Source organism: Sabethes cyaneus, chromosome 1 (genome assembly GCF_943734655.1).
Source record: "Sabethes cyaneus chromosome 1, idSabCyanKW18_F2, whole genome shotgun sequence".
Lineage (NCBI taxonomy): Eukaryota > Metazoa > Arthropoda > Insecta > Diptera > Culicidae > Sabethes > Sabethes cyaneus.
The window spans coordinates 112154300-112172783 of record NC_071353.1 but is presented as its reverse complement, the minus strand read 5'-3'; the positions used below and the strand labels follow the sequence as shown (position 1 = coordinate 112172783).

At 40.4% G+C, this 18484-nt stretch overlaps 1 protein-coding gene across 4 annotated transcripts in view; it reads right to left on the bottom strand.

Annotated features, from left to right (window-relative positions):
- LOC128733152 (adenylate cyclase type 9) overlaps positions 1–18484 on the bottom strand; it is an 81501-nt gene that overhangs the window by 46352 nt on the left and 16665 nt on the right. Inside the window, exons 1-2 of one of the 4 annotated variants that reach the window (XM_053826791.1) lie at positions 1765–1925; positions 1023–1611 (exon numbers count right to left, since the gene is read on the bottom strand). Coding sequence is in view for 1 of the 4 variants with exons in the window: in XM_053826788.1 (XP_053682763.1) it covers positions 14659–14667 (9 nt within the window). In the remaining 3 variants the exon portion in view is untranslated. Of the gene's footprint in view, positions 1–1022; positions 1926–14658; positions 14959–18484 lie in introns of those variants that run through there. The other 3 variants (XM_053826790.1, XM_053826788.1, XM_053826789.1) reach the window with 3 other exon arrangements.

Here is an 18484-nt window from a genome sequence, read left to right as displayed (position 1 = left end):
TCCAGATTCGAACATGCGACGACAGGCTAGTTATACCAATGTCGTACCTCTAGACCAAGTGGGAGGCTGTTTTCCAGTTATTTACCCTATTTCGTATAACCATCAATCAAGCTATGATATATTTTACCTAGCAATATGGCAAACACGGAAGAAACGAATAACTTATAGTTTTGTTGATAAGCATACTTATGCCATACTAACAGAAATATTCTTCTCATGATATTCGAGGAGGTGCAACAATAAATTCATTCTTATAACAGCCAATGTTACACTGTTATACATATTTTTCTTTCCCCGACGAATGCAAAACCGCGACCGGCGCTACTTAAAGAGGAAGTTACTGAATTACGGTAAATTGAAGATGGTAAATTATCCCAACTGTTTATATGACTAGTTCTTTGTGTAACCTCACAAGTTCGGATCAATCGTGGTGGAGGTGCAACTTTGATGTGCGCAGCCGCTCAGGAGCATGCTCCTGCTACTTTTCAATATGAATGTACCAAAAATTAGTGTCAAAGTCTGCTTAAAAATTGTGGTTTTCATAAAACTTGGAACTTGTGAAAACAGCTTTTTACACAAATTTGCATATTTTAAATCCCAATTTTCAAAAAGATTTAAAGTAAAAAGTACCAAAAAATGTCAAGTTTCAACACAAACAAAACATCCGAATACCACCCGATAACAATGGGGCAGAGTAAACCGGTTGTATTCTTTCCAACCCGCAAATCAAGCGGAAAACCGCGATTAGATTGTAGCAAAAGATACTACCGCCGTCCTGAACAAGCGGCATATGAAAAGGCTATTGAATATACCTCTATATTATGAAACATAAAAACAAAACTCTTATTCATTTTAGCGATCATATGATTAGACTTGGTTGCCACAAGCAGTATCATCAACAAGCCGCTGCACCTAGAAGGTTTGCTACATCAAAAAGTGACGATTCAAAACAATATGTTCTACCGTATTACCATGTTTTATGAACCATAATACACTATGGAATAAATTGAAAATATACTCACTCAGCCATTAGTTGGTATTGAACAAAACTCAAAGCAGGTTGGCTGGTTAGTGCAATCGTTTCAACGGGAAGCAAAACAAAAAATAAAAGACCAACACCGATAACAACAATCGTGTTCCGCGCGTGAGCACTCGAGTACTTTGCGGCTATCCTCCTCTGATGATACAATTCTAATTGAGTATCCGCTCGCACCGGTTGCACTGCACTGCACTGCCTGCATCCAAATGGACAACGAATAAACATCAATTTATTCCGGCAATTTTAAATTCAAAACACTCTGATACCGTAGGCAGGTTCCACATATATCTAAGAGCGCAGAAAACTGCAACTCACGATTGATAAGGTACGACTAAAAATACACTAATTGCTCTCCAATGCTAATTTAGTACTGCCGGCATAAAACCCTCGCTTCGTTTTCGTACGATCGCATTTTTATTATTTTGCACTGCTGTCTGTACACTGCGCACCACCTTTCCAATGCGCCGGATGAACTGGATCGAATCGTTTCGGCTTGCTGTTTTTTGTTAATTACGATATCAGACCACACATCACCAAACCAATCAGGAACCGCACCACTCTTTCTTCGCCCTCTGCTAGTAATATTTGCACAAAGAGCTAGCACAGCTAATTATTCAGCACCAAATTTGTTGGTAAGCTAGTCCTCCCAAGCTCACGAACAAAATTAGGTACAAATTCGCATAAAAAAAATGCGAAGAATTTGGTTTCCGGATGTTTGTACTAACGATAAGCACTCCCCGTCGTCGTCGCCACTACAGAGACCACATGATGCGTGGCAATGCTTCCAGCGGCTGGATTTAACTATTTTCTCGACTAAATGATAAACCCGTTCGATGATAACCACAAGTGTGCATAGGCACAAACCGATTTTGCACCGAGCTTGAAAGTAATCATCGCCGATCACGACACCGAAAGACCTATCGCGACTGCTCGCAAAGCGGGACGGGAACTGTGTTTAAGGACCATTCAGTAAAACCAACCGCAGGTACTCTGCTCGCGCAAGTAACTGACAGCTCACCGTTCGTAGCGTCGTTCGCTTTTCACGATTCTACCGAGCTGAGCTGAGCTGAGCGGGATTGAGCTGAGAGAACTATACCCCGACGATGCAGGCAAAGTGAACAGTTCATTGCCGCGTCGGATAGACGGGGATCTTGCTGCTGTTGTCATTCCACGGGGTTGGATTTAGAGGTCTAGGTAGCCGGTCGCGCCGCCGCCGCGCCTGTTGATATGCGACAGTGTTGCGAGATACCATCCGTTTCACCATGTTATTATCAATGCGAAACCCAGACAAAACCGGATCAATCCAAAATGATTATTCGACAGAACCGGAGATGGCCTATGTATATGCTATAGAACACGAGCCAGCCACCAGCTCTATACAAAGTGCGCGGTTTTGATTCATCGTCCAAATGCGCGTTCGGTCTGTTGCATAAGCATATGCCATCATGCAATTGTTGTTTTGTATGCTTGGGCTTACAAACATACATACATATAAGCGGTAGGAGAGTGCCTTTTATGGTGTGCGGTTCTAAACTTTCCGGTAGATCACGGTCAACCGATGCCGGGTTTAAAATAGAAGCTGTCTTAACCACAAAAGTCCAAAACAGGCCAGTAAGCGATATCGAAATCCTCTGACCTATAATGGTGTCCTAAGATACACAATACATATTGTTGTTTTGTGTGCTGGTACAAGGCATCAAAGTTTTGTTCTAGATGGAAGGGGAAATAACTGCAACTGTTGCAACTGTTACTTACGGAACACGGGTAACAAAAAGAGTGATTTGGCCTTTCCAAATTCGTAACATGATTTATTCGTTGCGAAGGTCTAAGATAGTTTCGAATTCCTGCATAGGACAGAAGTTATAGATAAATTTTAGGTTAACCCAACCCACGAGTCAATATTAATACCCTTTACCTTTAATTTAAGTTTAACTTTACGCATTTTAACTCCTCGGTTTTCGCCGCTGAATCTTCTTCACATGAGAGGGCTACGCGTGCTTCTGAAAACGTTTCTACCGATTATACCACAGAAGATTAGTAGGGTATGTTGCTGCTTCGTCGTAATTACCTATTCCCGTCCTATCCAACACTAAAATTCAGCGATTTTTATGACACACAATGCAAAATTAGTTATTCCCTAATAGTTTAGTTTGTTGACTATCATACACGATCAACCAAAGTGAGCTGAGATTTATTTAAATGCCATTTTTCGACTTTATTTAAATGCCAATGTCGACTAATCGTTTCAATTTCCGTCATTCATAAAATGAAAATAACTCCTGCAACGCATTGTCGTTATTCTGCAGCCGGGAAAACTTGCATGACCCGCAGAAATACATCCTACACAAATACATGCGCGCTAACATCGTAAACATTATTGTGATTTTTAGTTCGAACGATGAAAAATTTTGATGGACGGATTTTAAAACATTACGACGAATTTAAGATATAAAGTCAGTTGCGTAATTTAAATAAAATGCTTTAATAATCGCTTTTTAGTGAATTCAAAGGGCACGGATCGGAAGGTAAGTGTGTTTGAGTCAAATCAGCAGCAAAACTTTTGGAGTATGCATTAAATCCACCTAAGAAATGATGAAAATTAGAGTGGCTTTCCTTACTACGACGGGAATTAGAAATAAACCCTACTTGCATTACAACTCTGGCTGCTCCTCTTTGCTGCATTTTCAACAAATCGTTTATGCAAGGCAATGTCCTGAATATCTGGAAATATTCATATATATAAGTAATTCTCGCTGAAACGGGGTCACTACTGACACGAGGTCTTCAAACATTCGAACTTTTGCACTTGATTGGTTGAAAATGGTTAAAAAATAAGAATTACACTTTTAATACCTCGAAATAGTGGACCCCTCGTTCGCCAAGGGGCCTAAAAATTTAATTTAATTTTAGAAACCGAACGTAACGCAAAAGTTGACGTAATATATATAGATTTAAAGGCAGTATTGGACAGAATTTATCACTTTTTGGATTTCGAATTTGGCAACAAATTCGTGTCGCCTATGTTGCCAAAATCGAGACCCTTTTTTGATATGAAAAAATTGAATGTAAATGCGTTATAAATTGCAATCATTTTATGCTTCAAAAGTCCGCCAAGAGCTATCCGTCCGGTGCAAGTAAATTTTTGGCAACTTGCGGTAAGACGTAGTCCTTACTTACTTACTTAGGTGGCTTGCCGTGCTAAGACAAAGCCTGTTGAACAAAATTTCTCCGTGTAACTCGGTTGAAGACTACCGCTCTCCAATTCCTCGAACACTGAGTACTCTCCGCCAGATCTCGCTCCACCTGGTCTAACCATCTTGCTCGCTGCGCTCCTGGTCGTCTTGTTCCTACCGGATTTGAGGCGAACACCATCTTTGCAGGGTAGTTGTCCGGCATTCTTGCAACATGCCCTGCCCATCGTATCCGTCCAGCTTTAGCCACCTTCTGGATACTGGGTTCGCCATAGAGCTGTGCGAGTTCATGGTTCATCATCCGCTTCCATACTCCGTTCTCCTCGAGCATTGTACATGTTTCATGCCCGTAGAGAACAACCGGTCTAATAAGCGTCTCGTACAGGGTGCACTTTGTACGGGGACTTAGTCTGCTCGACATCGACAGATGAATTGACTAGATTTGTTGAATATCGTGCCCCACGTGTTGATATCCGCTCGGTTCATAACACCTTGTAGCACTATGTTGAACAGCAGGGGTGCGCGACGTTAGGCATACGGACATTACGCATAATGGACGTTAGGCATAACGGACGATAGGCATAATGGATGATAGGCATAATGGACGATAGGCATAATGGATGATAGGCATAATGGGCTTTCCTACGAATTCTACTTGAGTCAATCATCACAATATAACACAATAGTGCGTCACAATATAATAAGAACCGGAACCACCCATTCAACATAAAGTCATTTAGCATAATGCTGCTTGGCATTACGTCGTTTGCCATAGAAACATCCATGAGACTATTTGACAGAAAAACATATGGCATAACTAACATATGGCAAGCCGCAAGGGTTACCGGCGAGCCTCCGTCGAAAAGGACGGCCACTGCGGAGCCGGCCCCCCACAGAAATCTAGGTGTAGATTTATTTGCTTTCGTAGGTCTACCGACTTTTGTTAGTTTTCCCTACCCCTCGCATCGACTCACCGAGTTGATATCGAATGGTCCAATAACAAATAACCGAAATTCAAATGGCCGAATTTCAACAACTGCCACCGAAGGCCGAAATTGTATTTGGCCGTATTATGACCGAATCATAAAAGGTCGAAGCACGAAAGGTCAAGCCTCTACTTGACTAAATCTAGTCGCAAACTTTTATTTAGAAAAATATCAAGTGAAGGAAAAATAGCATTTCGTAAAACAATAGCATTGTATTGTTGGTCTAAGAACAACAAAACAAACACAATCTGTACCTTATGTTTTATTTTGGTAATTATTTGTAGTACCAACAGTTTCTTTCTCTTAGGCGCAAATGAGTTACGCTCATTTTAATCCGTTAAGCCCCACACATTTTCCAGCAGAGATAAAAAGCTGAAACTTTTTCAGGAAAGTTTTGTTTTGGATCAACTAAAATAACCCGCAGAGATATATTTTTAATTTTGTTCCTATGTCCCGCAACGGTACGCCGAAAAAATGCAAACGTATGGATTTACAGCGGGTGGGGGGATGGTATGCAGTTTTTACGTAGCTTTATCATTCCGGAGAAATTAGAACATTATATTCGAATCCAGAAGTACTGTCATTGGCGTTCCCGCTTTCACCGGTTTCGCCTTTGCCATCAGAGGGTAAAGTTACTAGTTTGAGCTGAATGAAAATTAGCAAGACCTTTTATGTTTACATGGCTGTAATTACGTTCTATGTAATATCTAAGCTTTAAGTCAGAAAAATAAAACAAGGTGCTTTTGGAATGGGGAACACGCCGCTGTTTCACAGCGTTATTTTAAAAGAGATAAGGCTCAATTGATATATCATAATATATTTAGATAATTGCTGCCTATCCCAGGAAGAAGTGCAAGTCACTTGAATAAGAAGCATTCAAATGAGAATATAAAACTGGGATGCACCCTACAGGTTTCCTTCAGTTTCATAAATAGGTTTCTGCATGTGGCATTAAGTTTCTACATCTGACAACCTTTCTTGAAGGTCAGATTCTTACCATTAGCAGACTTAACTTGAATGTACAATTCTTTTGAGTTTCAGTCACTCGTATGTAATCTGACTCATACCATATGCAATGCACTTTTAAACTGAGTTGATTAGACCTCTTATAAGCTAACGGCAAATTGCCAAACGTCCGTTATGCCTTTCGCACGTCCATTCCCTATCACCCGTGTAGATCTACCACTATAGATCTAAGTACAGTGGTCTCGTATCCTATAAACAAAAACATTGCTCATTATGCCTATCGTTCATTATGCCTAAGGTCCATTATGCCTAAAGTCCATTATGCCTAACGTATTTATGCCTAACGTCTATTATGCCTATCGTCCGTATGCCTAGCATCCGTATGCCTATCGTCCATATGCCTAATGGGGTACACTCGTACAGCAGGCATGAAAGACCATCACCTTGACGAAGCCCTCTGTGTGATTCGAATGAACTTGACAATCCACCCGAAATCCGAACACAGCACTGTGTACCATCCATCGTAGATTTAATCAGTTTGATGAGCTTCTTGGGGAAGCTGTTTTCGTCCATGATTTTCCATAGCTCTTTCCGGTCGATGGTATCATATGCGGCTTTGAAGTCAACGAACAAATAATGCGTGGGAACTTTGTATTCACGGCCTTTTTGGAGGATTGACCGCAGTATAAATATTTGATCCGTTGAAGACCGACCTTCGACGAAACCTGCTTGATAAGTTCCCACAAATTTGTTCGCTATTGGTGATAGTCGGCGGAAAATGATTTGGGACAGCACTTTATAGGCGGCATTGAGAACGGTGATCGCTCGATAGTTCTCATAGTCCAACTTGTCGCCCTTTTTATAGATCGGGTAGATAACCCTATCTTTCCACTCCTCCGGTAGCTGTTCCGTATCCCAAATTCTAACAATTAGTCGGTGTAAACAAACGGCCAGCTTTTCTGGTCCCATTTTAATAAGCTCCGCTCCGATGCCATCTTTTCCAGCTGACTTGTTGTTCTCTAGCTGCATGATGGCCTCCTTAACTTCGCCTATCGTTGGGGCTGGCACCTCTTCCCCGTTTGTTGCACCGTCGAAATCGCTTTCCCCGCTGCCATGGTTCTCCACCTGGGCGCCATTCAGGTGTTCGTCGAAGTGCTGCTTCCACCTATCGGTCACCTCACGCTCGTCCGTCAGAATACTGCCAGTCTTATCCCGACACTTTTCGGCTCGCGGCACAAAGCCTTTGCGGGATCCGTTCAGTTTCTGGTAGAACTTTCGCGTTTCCTGAGAACGATGCAGCCGCTCCAACTCTATTCCTGCTCTTCCAGGTAGCGCTTTTTCTCCCGAAACATTTGGTTTCGCTGCATCTGCTTCTGTCTGTGTCTTTCCACGTTCTGACGTGTGGCACTACGCATCTTGGCCGCCCGCGCACCTTTCTCCTCATCCATCACCCTCCTACATTCATCGTCAAAACAATCGTTCCGCTAATCCGGTCCAAATGCCCGATGGAGCTCTCCGCTACCCTGCTGATGGCTGTTTTGATAGTGTTCCAACAGTCTTCGAGAGGGGCTTCGTCCAGCTCATCTTCTTCCGACAGCTCAGCTTCGAGTGAATGCGCATAGTTTGCGGCGACGTCTGGCTGCTTGATCCACGCGAGATCTAACCGAGGCTGGCGTCGGTACCGAATGTTGTTCACAACGGAGTGTCTTGGACGCATCTTAACCATCACTAGGTAGTGGTCCGAGTCAACGTTAGCGCTTCGGTAGGATCTGACGTCAATAATGTCTGAGAAGTGCCGACTGTCGATCAAAACGTGGTCGATCTGTGATTCTGTCTGATTTGGTGACCTCCAGGTTGTACTTGTGATGGATTCTGTGCTGGAAAAAGGTATTACGTACGGCCATGTTCTTGCAGGCGGCAAATTCGATAATGCTTAGGCGTAGGAGGATGCCCTGATCGACATTAAGGATCACATCAATTACATCGAGGCTGTATACCTGATCCTCGAATCATTATTATAATCAATCCGGACTCATTTGGAGTTTTCCTGAGCATGTACCGCCTGTAATTGACTATTTGCGATTGAACATTTCGGTGACTTGCGCTGTTTTCTTAGCTAGTTTCCACCTGCAAAAGCTAACGCAGATAAATACGGTAGTCAACAGAAACTCACGCCGGCTTAATAATGTTTTAGCCAACGAATCTGCAACCTCTTTTTGCTCGGTCCATGAATCTTTTGATCCAGTAGTTTCACTTAACGCTGATGATCCCGCCGTTGAAGTGGTAGTGGATCGGCCAGTTACTATTGAATTTGAAGATATTATTGGCGCTAGTGACTTGGACTTTCGAAGAGGGAATTTTTCTTCCTTAGTCGACCCAACTGTTAACTGGAGTTTCCTTGACAATTCACTTTACGAATGCAATCAAACTTGTGCAGAAATCCAAAACTATTCTGGTCGGTCGTATTGGAAATTATAGTCCACGACGCACTTTGTAGCCGTCGCGGACCGATTTTGATAAAGCGCGTAGCTTAGGCGCCACTCCTTTCGGAGGCTACCGCCAAGATCGCATTTGCCCGGATGAGACTGCTTACTTGCGAGTCCAGTTGGAATCCATTCCAAGAAAAGAATCCCAATCGGTCCAGCTAGGTGCACCCGCTGAGACTCACCGACTAAAGTGAGCTTAGTCAAATAGTGATTGTTGCCGCATTCTTGGCCGTCCCCCGAAACGTTCTGCGTTCGCTCCCGAGAGTGCAAGATTCGCCATGTGACACTTGACTCTCGGGATAAGATTCATTGATAAGATTGGATAAGGTCATGCCCGCACAGCGAAGTCGTCTTGAAGATTGAAGTTTGAGAGTTAGAGAGGTATAAAGAGTATTCGCACACAGAGAGTAGATAGGTACCGCAGAGAAACTGAAAATTGAACTTTGGTCAAGTTGTTATGTCTTATGTGAATCATTTGTACATAGTAGAATTATTAACTAACCCAAAAACTGAATACAAAAGTAACCGGTTTATAAAGAACAACAATTTTTGATCTCTCTTGAGTTATGTAGGACTTTAGTAATGAAATATTTCCCTAGTCACCTTTAGTCGATCTTGTCCGCTTCGTTTGGTATGACTATGTTGAATACGTACTTTCGTTCAGTTTCGCGTAACTTAACGCAGTCTGGTGGTGAGTATTGTAAGTTCCCATGATGAGAAAAGCTTAAGTGATAGGAACTTTATGTTGGGAATTCTTGTAGGCAAGTTCGTTTAGTTTGTTAAGTCTTCTTTCTAGGGTGTTTGCACCTGTCTGGTCACAACCTTGTGTACCTAGCTGACCGATTCGGATTCTTTTCTTAGAAAGGATTTCAACTGGACTTGCACAGCAAGCAGTCTCATCCGGGCAAATAAATCTTGGCGGTAGCCTCCGTAAGGAGTGGCGCTTAAGCTACACGCTTGATCAGAATCGGTCCGCGACGGCTACAACTTTTTATGTGCAGTTCGCAATACTTATCCATTGATTAGCACTGATTTTTCCTTAGAAGGTTAGGTGCCAATAATCTAACGCAGTTCGTTTCGTCTGTTTAACAACATGGAGGATAATGCGTAAGTAGACGTTTTATATACAGACTTATAAGCTATCTACCGACCGTGTTGACCACGCAATATTGTTGAATCGGATGGATAGGCTTAGAATTTCTATTGCTTTCACCAGATGAATGAAATCTTACTTTACTGGCCGCAGTTTATATGTCAAAATTGGTCCGGAAAAATCGGAATGTTTTGTAATTTATTAGGGGTTCCTCAAGAAAGCAACTTAGGACCTCTGCTTTTCACATTATTCATCAACGAGCACTCTATACTGCTACCAGCTGGATGTCACCTGTTTTACGCGGACGATGCGATATTAAGATGTAGCTGTCCATAAAAACAGCTGTTGTTGACAATCAGTGCACAGAACAGAAGTGGAAGTCCGAACGATTCGGTGATCAAAACTGGTAACAGAGTCTTTTTTGTTTTTATTTTTCTTTGGGAAGGTTTACGCATAGAAGCAAATAACAGCAATATAAGCAGAACGCTCGCTGCCAATCGCATAGCAGCTTTCACATGCTTTCGTGTGCATTCGTATACGTTCGTGTATTTTTGCGGAAAAAAGTGACTCGCTACCGCCAGGTTCGCTAGTATCTGTAGAAAGTAGCATGTACGTGTTTGGATTTCTACTTCCACTTCTGTTCTGTGATGTCTGTCTCCAAATGCAATGGTATCTCGTTTAACCGCAGATTGAGCCCCTATTCGGGCCATGCACTGCAACCGGTTAATCATGTTTGTGACCTAGGAGATAATCTTGTTGCGCTCACCATTCGTTTACACTTTGAAGAGATCATCTCAAAGGCGAGCGTCCAGCATGAAAAAAAGGTAATGAGGGACCTGACAATAAACCCACGGTATAGTCATTTGACATCGATTCTACTAAGATTCGAACCCACGACCACTCGCTTGTTAAAGCCGATTCGGTAACCGTGCGGCTGCGGAGCCCCAGTGATGCCAGGTCTACGGATTTAGGATGTTGCTACGGACCTACGGATCAAGTGCTCGAATCTAAGGATTTTTATAAACTTTACAGAAAAGAAAGTTTCATTTAATGACAAAAAGCACTAGTACGCTATACAGGCTTCATTTTCGGTTTTTGCTCTGTAGATGGTCGTTTAACTACAACGCCTCAACGAAACAGGATTCGAAAAAAGTGTAGTTTTATTTTTTGTATTTACAGCGCTATTCGGCAGCTCTCCCGTAGGTAGCAAAAAGAGCGCTCATTTGGTTGCCAACGGAGTAGCAGCCCAGTAGTGCCGTAGGATACAAAAGATAAATCTACACTTTCTTCAACAATATTGTAGGTAATAATAAACTCAACGCCCTATACACTACTTTTTCGAATTCTGTTTCGTTGAAGCGCTGTAGTCAAATGAGTATTGACTGAGCAAAAAATCGAAAATGAAGCCTGACGCTACATACAATGAATAATATCCCGAAATGCATAACTTTATTCTTTCTGAGAGAAAGAAGCAAACAGAATAACGGGTGACAACTAAAATTTTGGATTTTTTTCGAGGCCCCTATACTCAACAACACACGAGCTCAGGGAGAAATGAGAGTGTGTATGTGTTAGCGCTCTTGCTCTCCTCTTTCTGTCAGTATTTTTTGTTTTGTTGATGCTTGCTAAGTTTTGCTAAAAATGACGTCAAAACAAGAAGCATTCCGCCAGCGCGTTGTACACTTCTACGAACTTCCACAGAAATCTCGGCAAAAGGTTTACGGTACAACCTTTAAAAAGCGAATATGTTGCGGCTTCGACTGTTTACCATATCCTAAGATGCCCGACAACTATTCGCAAGCAAGGTAGTGGAAGACTTGTCAAAATTATGGACGCAGAAGGACATCGTTCTCTTTCTCGTTTCTTCAACAACAAGCCCTCTGATTTGGCTATCAATTAAGATGCACCAGCACCAGACGAATGTTTGAAGAAAATTTTGATCCTGTTTCTACAGAAACATCATGCAGATGGACAATACGTGTTTTGGCCGGATAGAACATCATCGCATTATGCCAAAAAAAACGCAATCGTTACTGAATACCCATTCGATCCCATTTTTACCCGAAGACCACGACCCGTAAAATCTGTCTCAATGCACCCAATCGAGGATTTCTTCGGGATTTTGAGTTCCTTGGTGTACAAAAATAACTGGAGAGCCACGAATTGCAAATAGATGATTGGTATAATCAAGAGAAACATTCGCAAAGTTGAGCTGACGGCCATACAACGCTCCTGTTTCGCCGTCAAACGAAAGCTTCGCCGAACAGCCGATTACGGACCGTTTACAAATGTACACTAAATTTTTTCAACTTGCCTTCCAAATAGAGTAAGGAGGGGTAAAAGTGCGATGCGGGTAAAAGTGCGATTCAGTGATTTATCGGTGCAGATTCCGAGTAAATTTTCTACATTGGCATGGATGGGTGACTACTTTGACAGCTTGAATCTAACGTAAACTTTGGTTGCTTACGAAGCTTAGTTGCTAAGTTATGTGCAAATGTTATTTTAGTGCGGTTTTGATGTAATTTTTTGTTATATGGCAAATACGATATCAACAGGAAGATATTACTTGTTAAAAATTTGTAGCAGCGTTTTACATCACTCACATATCTGTTTTGAAAATACGGTGAAAATAATTTACAAAATATATTTCGCTTTTCCGTAATTTAATCTAAACCCGTCAAACGCCTAGCGGGGTAAAAGTTCGATTCATGGGCGGGGCAAAAGTTCGATTCATGGACGAGGCAAAAATGTATAGCTAATTATATACAGCTTATATATACAGCAGCACTATATTACAGATACTAGAAATAAAAGATCTGCAGAAAACTGTGTGCTCTACAGATGCTGGCCGAAGAAAAACAATGTGTTTCCACTGATGAAACAAAAAACAAACGTTTTGAAAAGTTTCGATCTAACAGAGGCTGCAATACACCAACGCAAAATAGAAAAGATGCAAATTGAGAATATTCCTTACCGAAACATAACGCAGATTGAAGTTAATATGGGTTTGTTAACTACTGCTGGGCTAATTTCATGGATTCTAGCTTCGAACTTTTGCCCCGCGGTATTCGCACTTTTGCCCCGCTAGTGGGGTAAAAGTGCGAATCAGCACTTGATCAGAAAAAAGAAGAATTTATTTTGCAAAACACTATTACCGCAGATCAATAATAGTTGAATGTGAAGACATTGAGTTACTGCATCACTATAAAATACATTAAGTTGTTGTCCTTCTTTATATCTCACGAAAATTGATGACAACTTCAAACATCGCACTTATGCCCTGCTCTTCTCTATAGATTGGTTACCTTACACCTTCAAATTTTTGTCTTTATTTAATTCTAAAATGTGAATTTCATTCAGCATCTTGTTTGAAAAGCTAAAATCATTCGTGACTTCTGCGGGGTTGGGATTTGAGCCCCAGTCCTCCTCGTGAGAAGAGTGAGTGCTAATTACTACACTGGGATTGAGCCCTTTGACTAAACTTGAATAGTCCAATTTCAGCAACCTATATATTTACATTCTGTTACTTATTGTTGCGCTTCTGGCAACACTGTAAGGTCTTTCTCTGCCTCTCTCTGTCGAGGCTTGCCTAAAAAAAGATCATACTTTAAACCAGTGGTGCCCAGGTATAGGCATGGTTCGGGCCAAATCAGATCGTCCATGAATAACGCGGGCCGCAATAATCTCTGGCCATCCATATGCATAACAAAATGTAAAATAGACGACAACAAAAACAATTTTCTAGGAATCACCATGAGATTTGAACCAGAAAGCATTCAGATTCCCAACATGCGCGAGGCATAACGATTAAACTGAGGGACTTCTATGTCATCAAAAAATTTTCTAGGTTCACCATCTTTCAAATCAGTCCGCGGGCCGCACGAATCATCTCAAAGGGCCACATGCGGCCCGCGGGCCGCAGTTTGGCCATCACTGCTTTAAACAATCGGACGAGTTTACCATTACGAAAAGCGATGATTGCTCTTATTCTCCAAATACGTAAGTACGTCCGGTACCGAACCGATTCGACCAAGAAATTGACATACATTTTGACTGGTCCCGTCCGGTCGTGTTTATCGTGTTCCATCAGCACGAGCCAAAACCGACCGCTGATTGACAAGGTGTATTACATCAGCCGACGGAATTCGATGTACTGTAAACTGACGAGAACGTACTACTTGTCAGCGGTAGCTCAAAATCGAAGAACGGCGGTTGAATCATGGCCAGAATGCAAGGCTTTCATTGATTGATCATTGATTTTGGGTAGCTTTCCTAAACATTGGTATCTAGTTGGTTGAATGGAATCCAGTTGGCTAACGTGATCATTGCTTCATGATCAACCCTTACACATGTTGTTGGAATTCATAGAGATATTTCGGTAAACAATTATTAATAGCATAAACGTATGCAATTTTCAGTATAGAGCAGTACGTGACTTTATATCCCCAATTGTTACTAATATTGATAGAGATTGAAAGTTTTTCAAACGTTACCCGTTGACAGATGTAAGAACAATACATAAATTCACCCGTACAAAGAATCCAAAACATAATAAATTTTCATTTTACTTATCTTTAGCTCTCGAATCGACGAAGAGACTGTGCAATCAAAAATAATGAGGAGAACATGTGATGCTGGGCCACCGCAATCGCCAGATCAACCTGCTGCTCGGTTTTGCTATTCGCTATATTTTCTTCTGCGGAGCAAGTGACAGCGGAAAAGCTGACCTTTCACAACTATCAATAGGATTCATCTCTCTACGTGCAGCGGAACGATTACAAAATCGTACCGGGCGGAGCGGTGGGGGAAATGACCTCCAAATTGATCAAACCACCATGAAACGGTGTCCCCTTTTCTGACCGTTATTTATGTTGACAAGACAGATAAATTGACTTACCTCTGACATCGCGAGTGGGTTCTGGCGATTCTCGGTGCGCTAACGATGACGATGCCCTTATATGCAGGCTTGCAGGTAGACTTTAGAAGATGATTGTGGGTCTAGCCGTCGGCCGGTGAAGTCATTATTGATGGCTTCCGCGCTTGGCTGCTTTCGGATTGTTTTTGGATGATCGGTCGCTGGCTACCTGGCAGTAATTACGTTAACTACCGCCGACAGTTTTTGTTGTGATCGCTATTGCTACTGCACGGGTTGCTGCAAGTTCTGCCGGTTGGTTCGTCGGTTGTAGGTACACATTCCCTAAAAGGTAAGGAAACCGAAAAAAAACGTGCTGAGACAAGGTGAAACCCACGGTTTTTGTGTTAATTTTAATTTTTGTTTTGTTTTCGGCTCGGCAGCTGGTTGACGAAGTGGATAATGTTCGGTACGAAATTATTAATGACAGTAAGCAAGGTAGGTGTTCGACACCGCCGACGGCCAAATTTGATTGTGTTAAGTGGATAAAACTGGTTTACTTTTATCGGCCCTTTGTCAGTAACCGAATCAGGAACATTTTATCACGCAACTTTGCTAATCAAATCTGAAAAGGTTTTAGCCCCATTAGCGTGGTAGGCATCTAATGTGAATATAAAAAACTCGATCTGCCGAAATTAGTCAAGGAAATTTCAAGGGTTGCAATGATTAATGAATCAACAGCATACAACAGAGGCATAGAAAAAGACACAACATGTTGAAACCACATAACAGGTTGATCTCTTCAACCAAAGAATGAATTTGAAAACTAATGTCGCCTATGTCTCGTCCAAATAAAAACTCATGCGCTAAGTGTCCATCCCCAAAAGTTGTATTAATTTGTGGAGTATTACTTTATAAATATACTAATTAATCAGCATACGTAAATAAGAAGAAACAATATATAATAATAATTCATAGTTATTTGCTTTTTTAATATTTGTTATATGTACTATGTGAGTAGGAGTAGCTTCTACAAATCTTACAAGGATCCATAAAGTGTCCATAAAGCTAATAACACAATACCTCTAAAGTTAATCCAATTATCAGTGAAAACCACTCAAATTCTGTCATACGGGTCATTCCACGTCAAGTGACCGAGAAAAAGTACAAACTTGTAATCGACCTTCTCGGATTTTCACTAAACTTGTTCGTTTTGGGTCAAGAAGCAAAAATCCTAAGTTTGTTGCCGATTGAACTTTCCCTCGATTTTTGGGAACCTCCCCTTGTATTAGAAAAAAGCATCATTTTCGTCAAATTCGCTTATTTTCTTTTGCTTATATCTTCGTAAATATTCAATTTAGAAAAAACTTTATTCTACATTTTGATGGGAAATCATTTGAGGAATCGGAAAAAAATATTAGTTTTTTGCGGTAGCGCTGCCAAATACTTTTATTTTAAATCTGAAAACTAAATTTGTATTTTTCTCTCAATAAGTACAATTTGATCTTAAAAATTTCAACACCATCGTATTCCTCAGACTTTTTTACATAAGAATCACTCAAAACCACGAGGTGTTCCGTCCCGTTCTCGAGATATAACGTCTTGAAACAAACAATTCCCAACTTTTCCAGTAAAATCATAAACAAAATAAAATTTCCTAGCAATAAGCAAATAACAAAACAAAGTAAAATTAATCTGGTTTATTCTAAAGCAACATTGCGCTGTTGCGAAAGCTCATAAACAGTGTATAATACAACTAAAGCTTGTTTTTGAGCGTCTTAGCAGAATGCTCAAATTGAGTGAACGAAAAGTCAAACAAACAATTCCTAAATTCTCATGCCTTCAACCACGTGAGATGGCTAGCAGCAGAGGTGACACAATGTCAACTATGCAACAATAACATTCACTTGCGCAAAGCAAAATGCAAAAAAAATTATCAATGCTTAATTGCTTTTATCGAAAATCTGTATTGTATTGACGAAATGAGCAGTATATATCATTGTTTAGGTTTCTATATAATTCATATGAAATAAATTAGCTGGGGTCAGTCCCGGCGTGGTGGTTAGCATTCACGCCTCTCACGCCGAGGACCCGGGTTCAAATCCCAATCCCGCAAAAGTCACGAATGACCCAAAACTGGTTAAAGTAACTATAATCTAAACAAAAAAATAAATAAATTAGCTCTTCGCCGGAGTAATACGCATCGTTTAGCATCTTTCGATAAATCCCGTCATGAGTGGGCGCTAAATAATTGTAACCTAAATGTAAAATTCGTGTCGACCGCAGAATGTTGCGAAGAAAAGGAAATATTGAAGATCGCTTTCTGTCAGCAGCATCTATTCCTGGTATCCGATCTATGCACGCCGCAATTTCTGTTAGTACCAATTCTGTTATAATGAAAACGATTTCCAAATCAAATTCAAGGACTACATATAAAGTATCAAAAAAATAAGCAGAAAAGGCACAAGGAAATAGTTATTTGGAGAAATAAAAATATATTAATACTGTTATTGCGCTCTTCGCACTCAATTGGACTGCACAGTTATAAAGTGCAACCTTCAAAACTGTGATGAAAAGTGTGCTACTGATAATATCGCAAGTAATCTTATATCGATAATACCATTAAACTTTATCGTTACGGAAGAATATCGAAAATTGGAGGGTTTAAAGTGAAATCTTCTTCTGGGCTGGTTATTATTTTAAAATTTTTGTTCTATTCCTTACGTATTTTTGCTTATACTGTCATATTATCGTTATTAATTATTAACGATAAGAAAACTTTATCAATAATCGTTATAGATTTTGATCGGCATTTCCCATCATTACAACTCTCCCATCTGAGCCGACATTTGATTTAGCAGTGGCGCCAGTACCAGTTGTAGGAAAAGCAAATAGCATATAATTTTTCATTTATTTCTTTATTTATATGCAGCATATATGCATATTTGTTTAAGATATGAATTATGTATTTAGAAACTATTTTTTATATTATTATTAACGTCGATAACAACTCTACGTAAGCATTAGAATTCAAATAGGAATCAACCAAGATTCATGCGGGTTTCCCATGAAATGTTGCCAACTTTTCTCACCTATAAAATGTGTGACTGAACAAGTCTAGATAGAATTAACAAAAGGGCGAATGTCGCAAATGTAAACAAATCGGGTGAGAGTTATGTTTTGCTGGAGCAGCATAGGAAAGTCAACCCTCACTCGGTTTGTTTACGCTTGCGACATTCGCCCTTTTGTTAATTCTATCTTCAAGTGTGTTCAAAATCCAACTTTCAATGCAAAGAGCAATAATACTGATATAAAATATTGATATGGATTTATAATGTTCCAATACTAGTGAAAACTGTAAAGTTGGCATCACTGTTAGGAGAAACTATATTATATTCTTGAATGAAAGAAAAATCGAAACTACAAAACAGTTCGAAAACAAACATTTTAAAGCCTTCAAGTAGAAGGTGAAAAGCGTATCTGTTGAATTAAAACTAATAGTGGAATTTTATTGTGAAAATAGGTTTGACTTTTTTTTCACTCAACTTTCGTATTCTGCTAAGACGCTCAAAAACAAAGTTTTGTTATATTATATACTGTTTATGTGCTTCCGCCACAACAGCGTAATGTTGCTTTAGATTCAACCAGATAAATCTTGCTTTTTTTGTTATTTGCTTATTGCTAGAAAGTTTCATTTTGTTTACAGTTTTACATGAGAAATCGGGAATTGTTTGTTTCAAAACGCTATATCTCGAGAACAGGACGGAACACTTCGCGGTTTTGAATGATTCTTATGTAAAAAAGTCTGAGAAACACGATGGTGTGGAAATTTTTGAGATCAAATTGTACTCATTGAGAGAAAAATACAAAT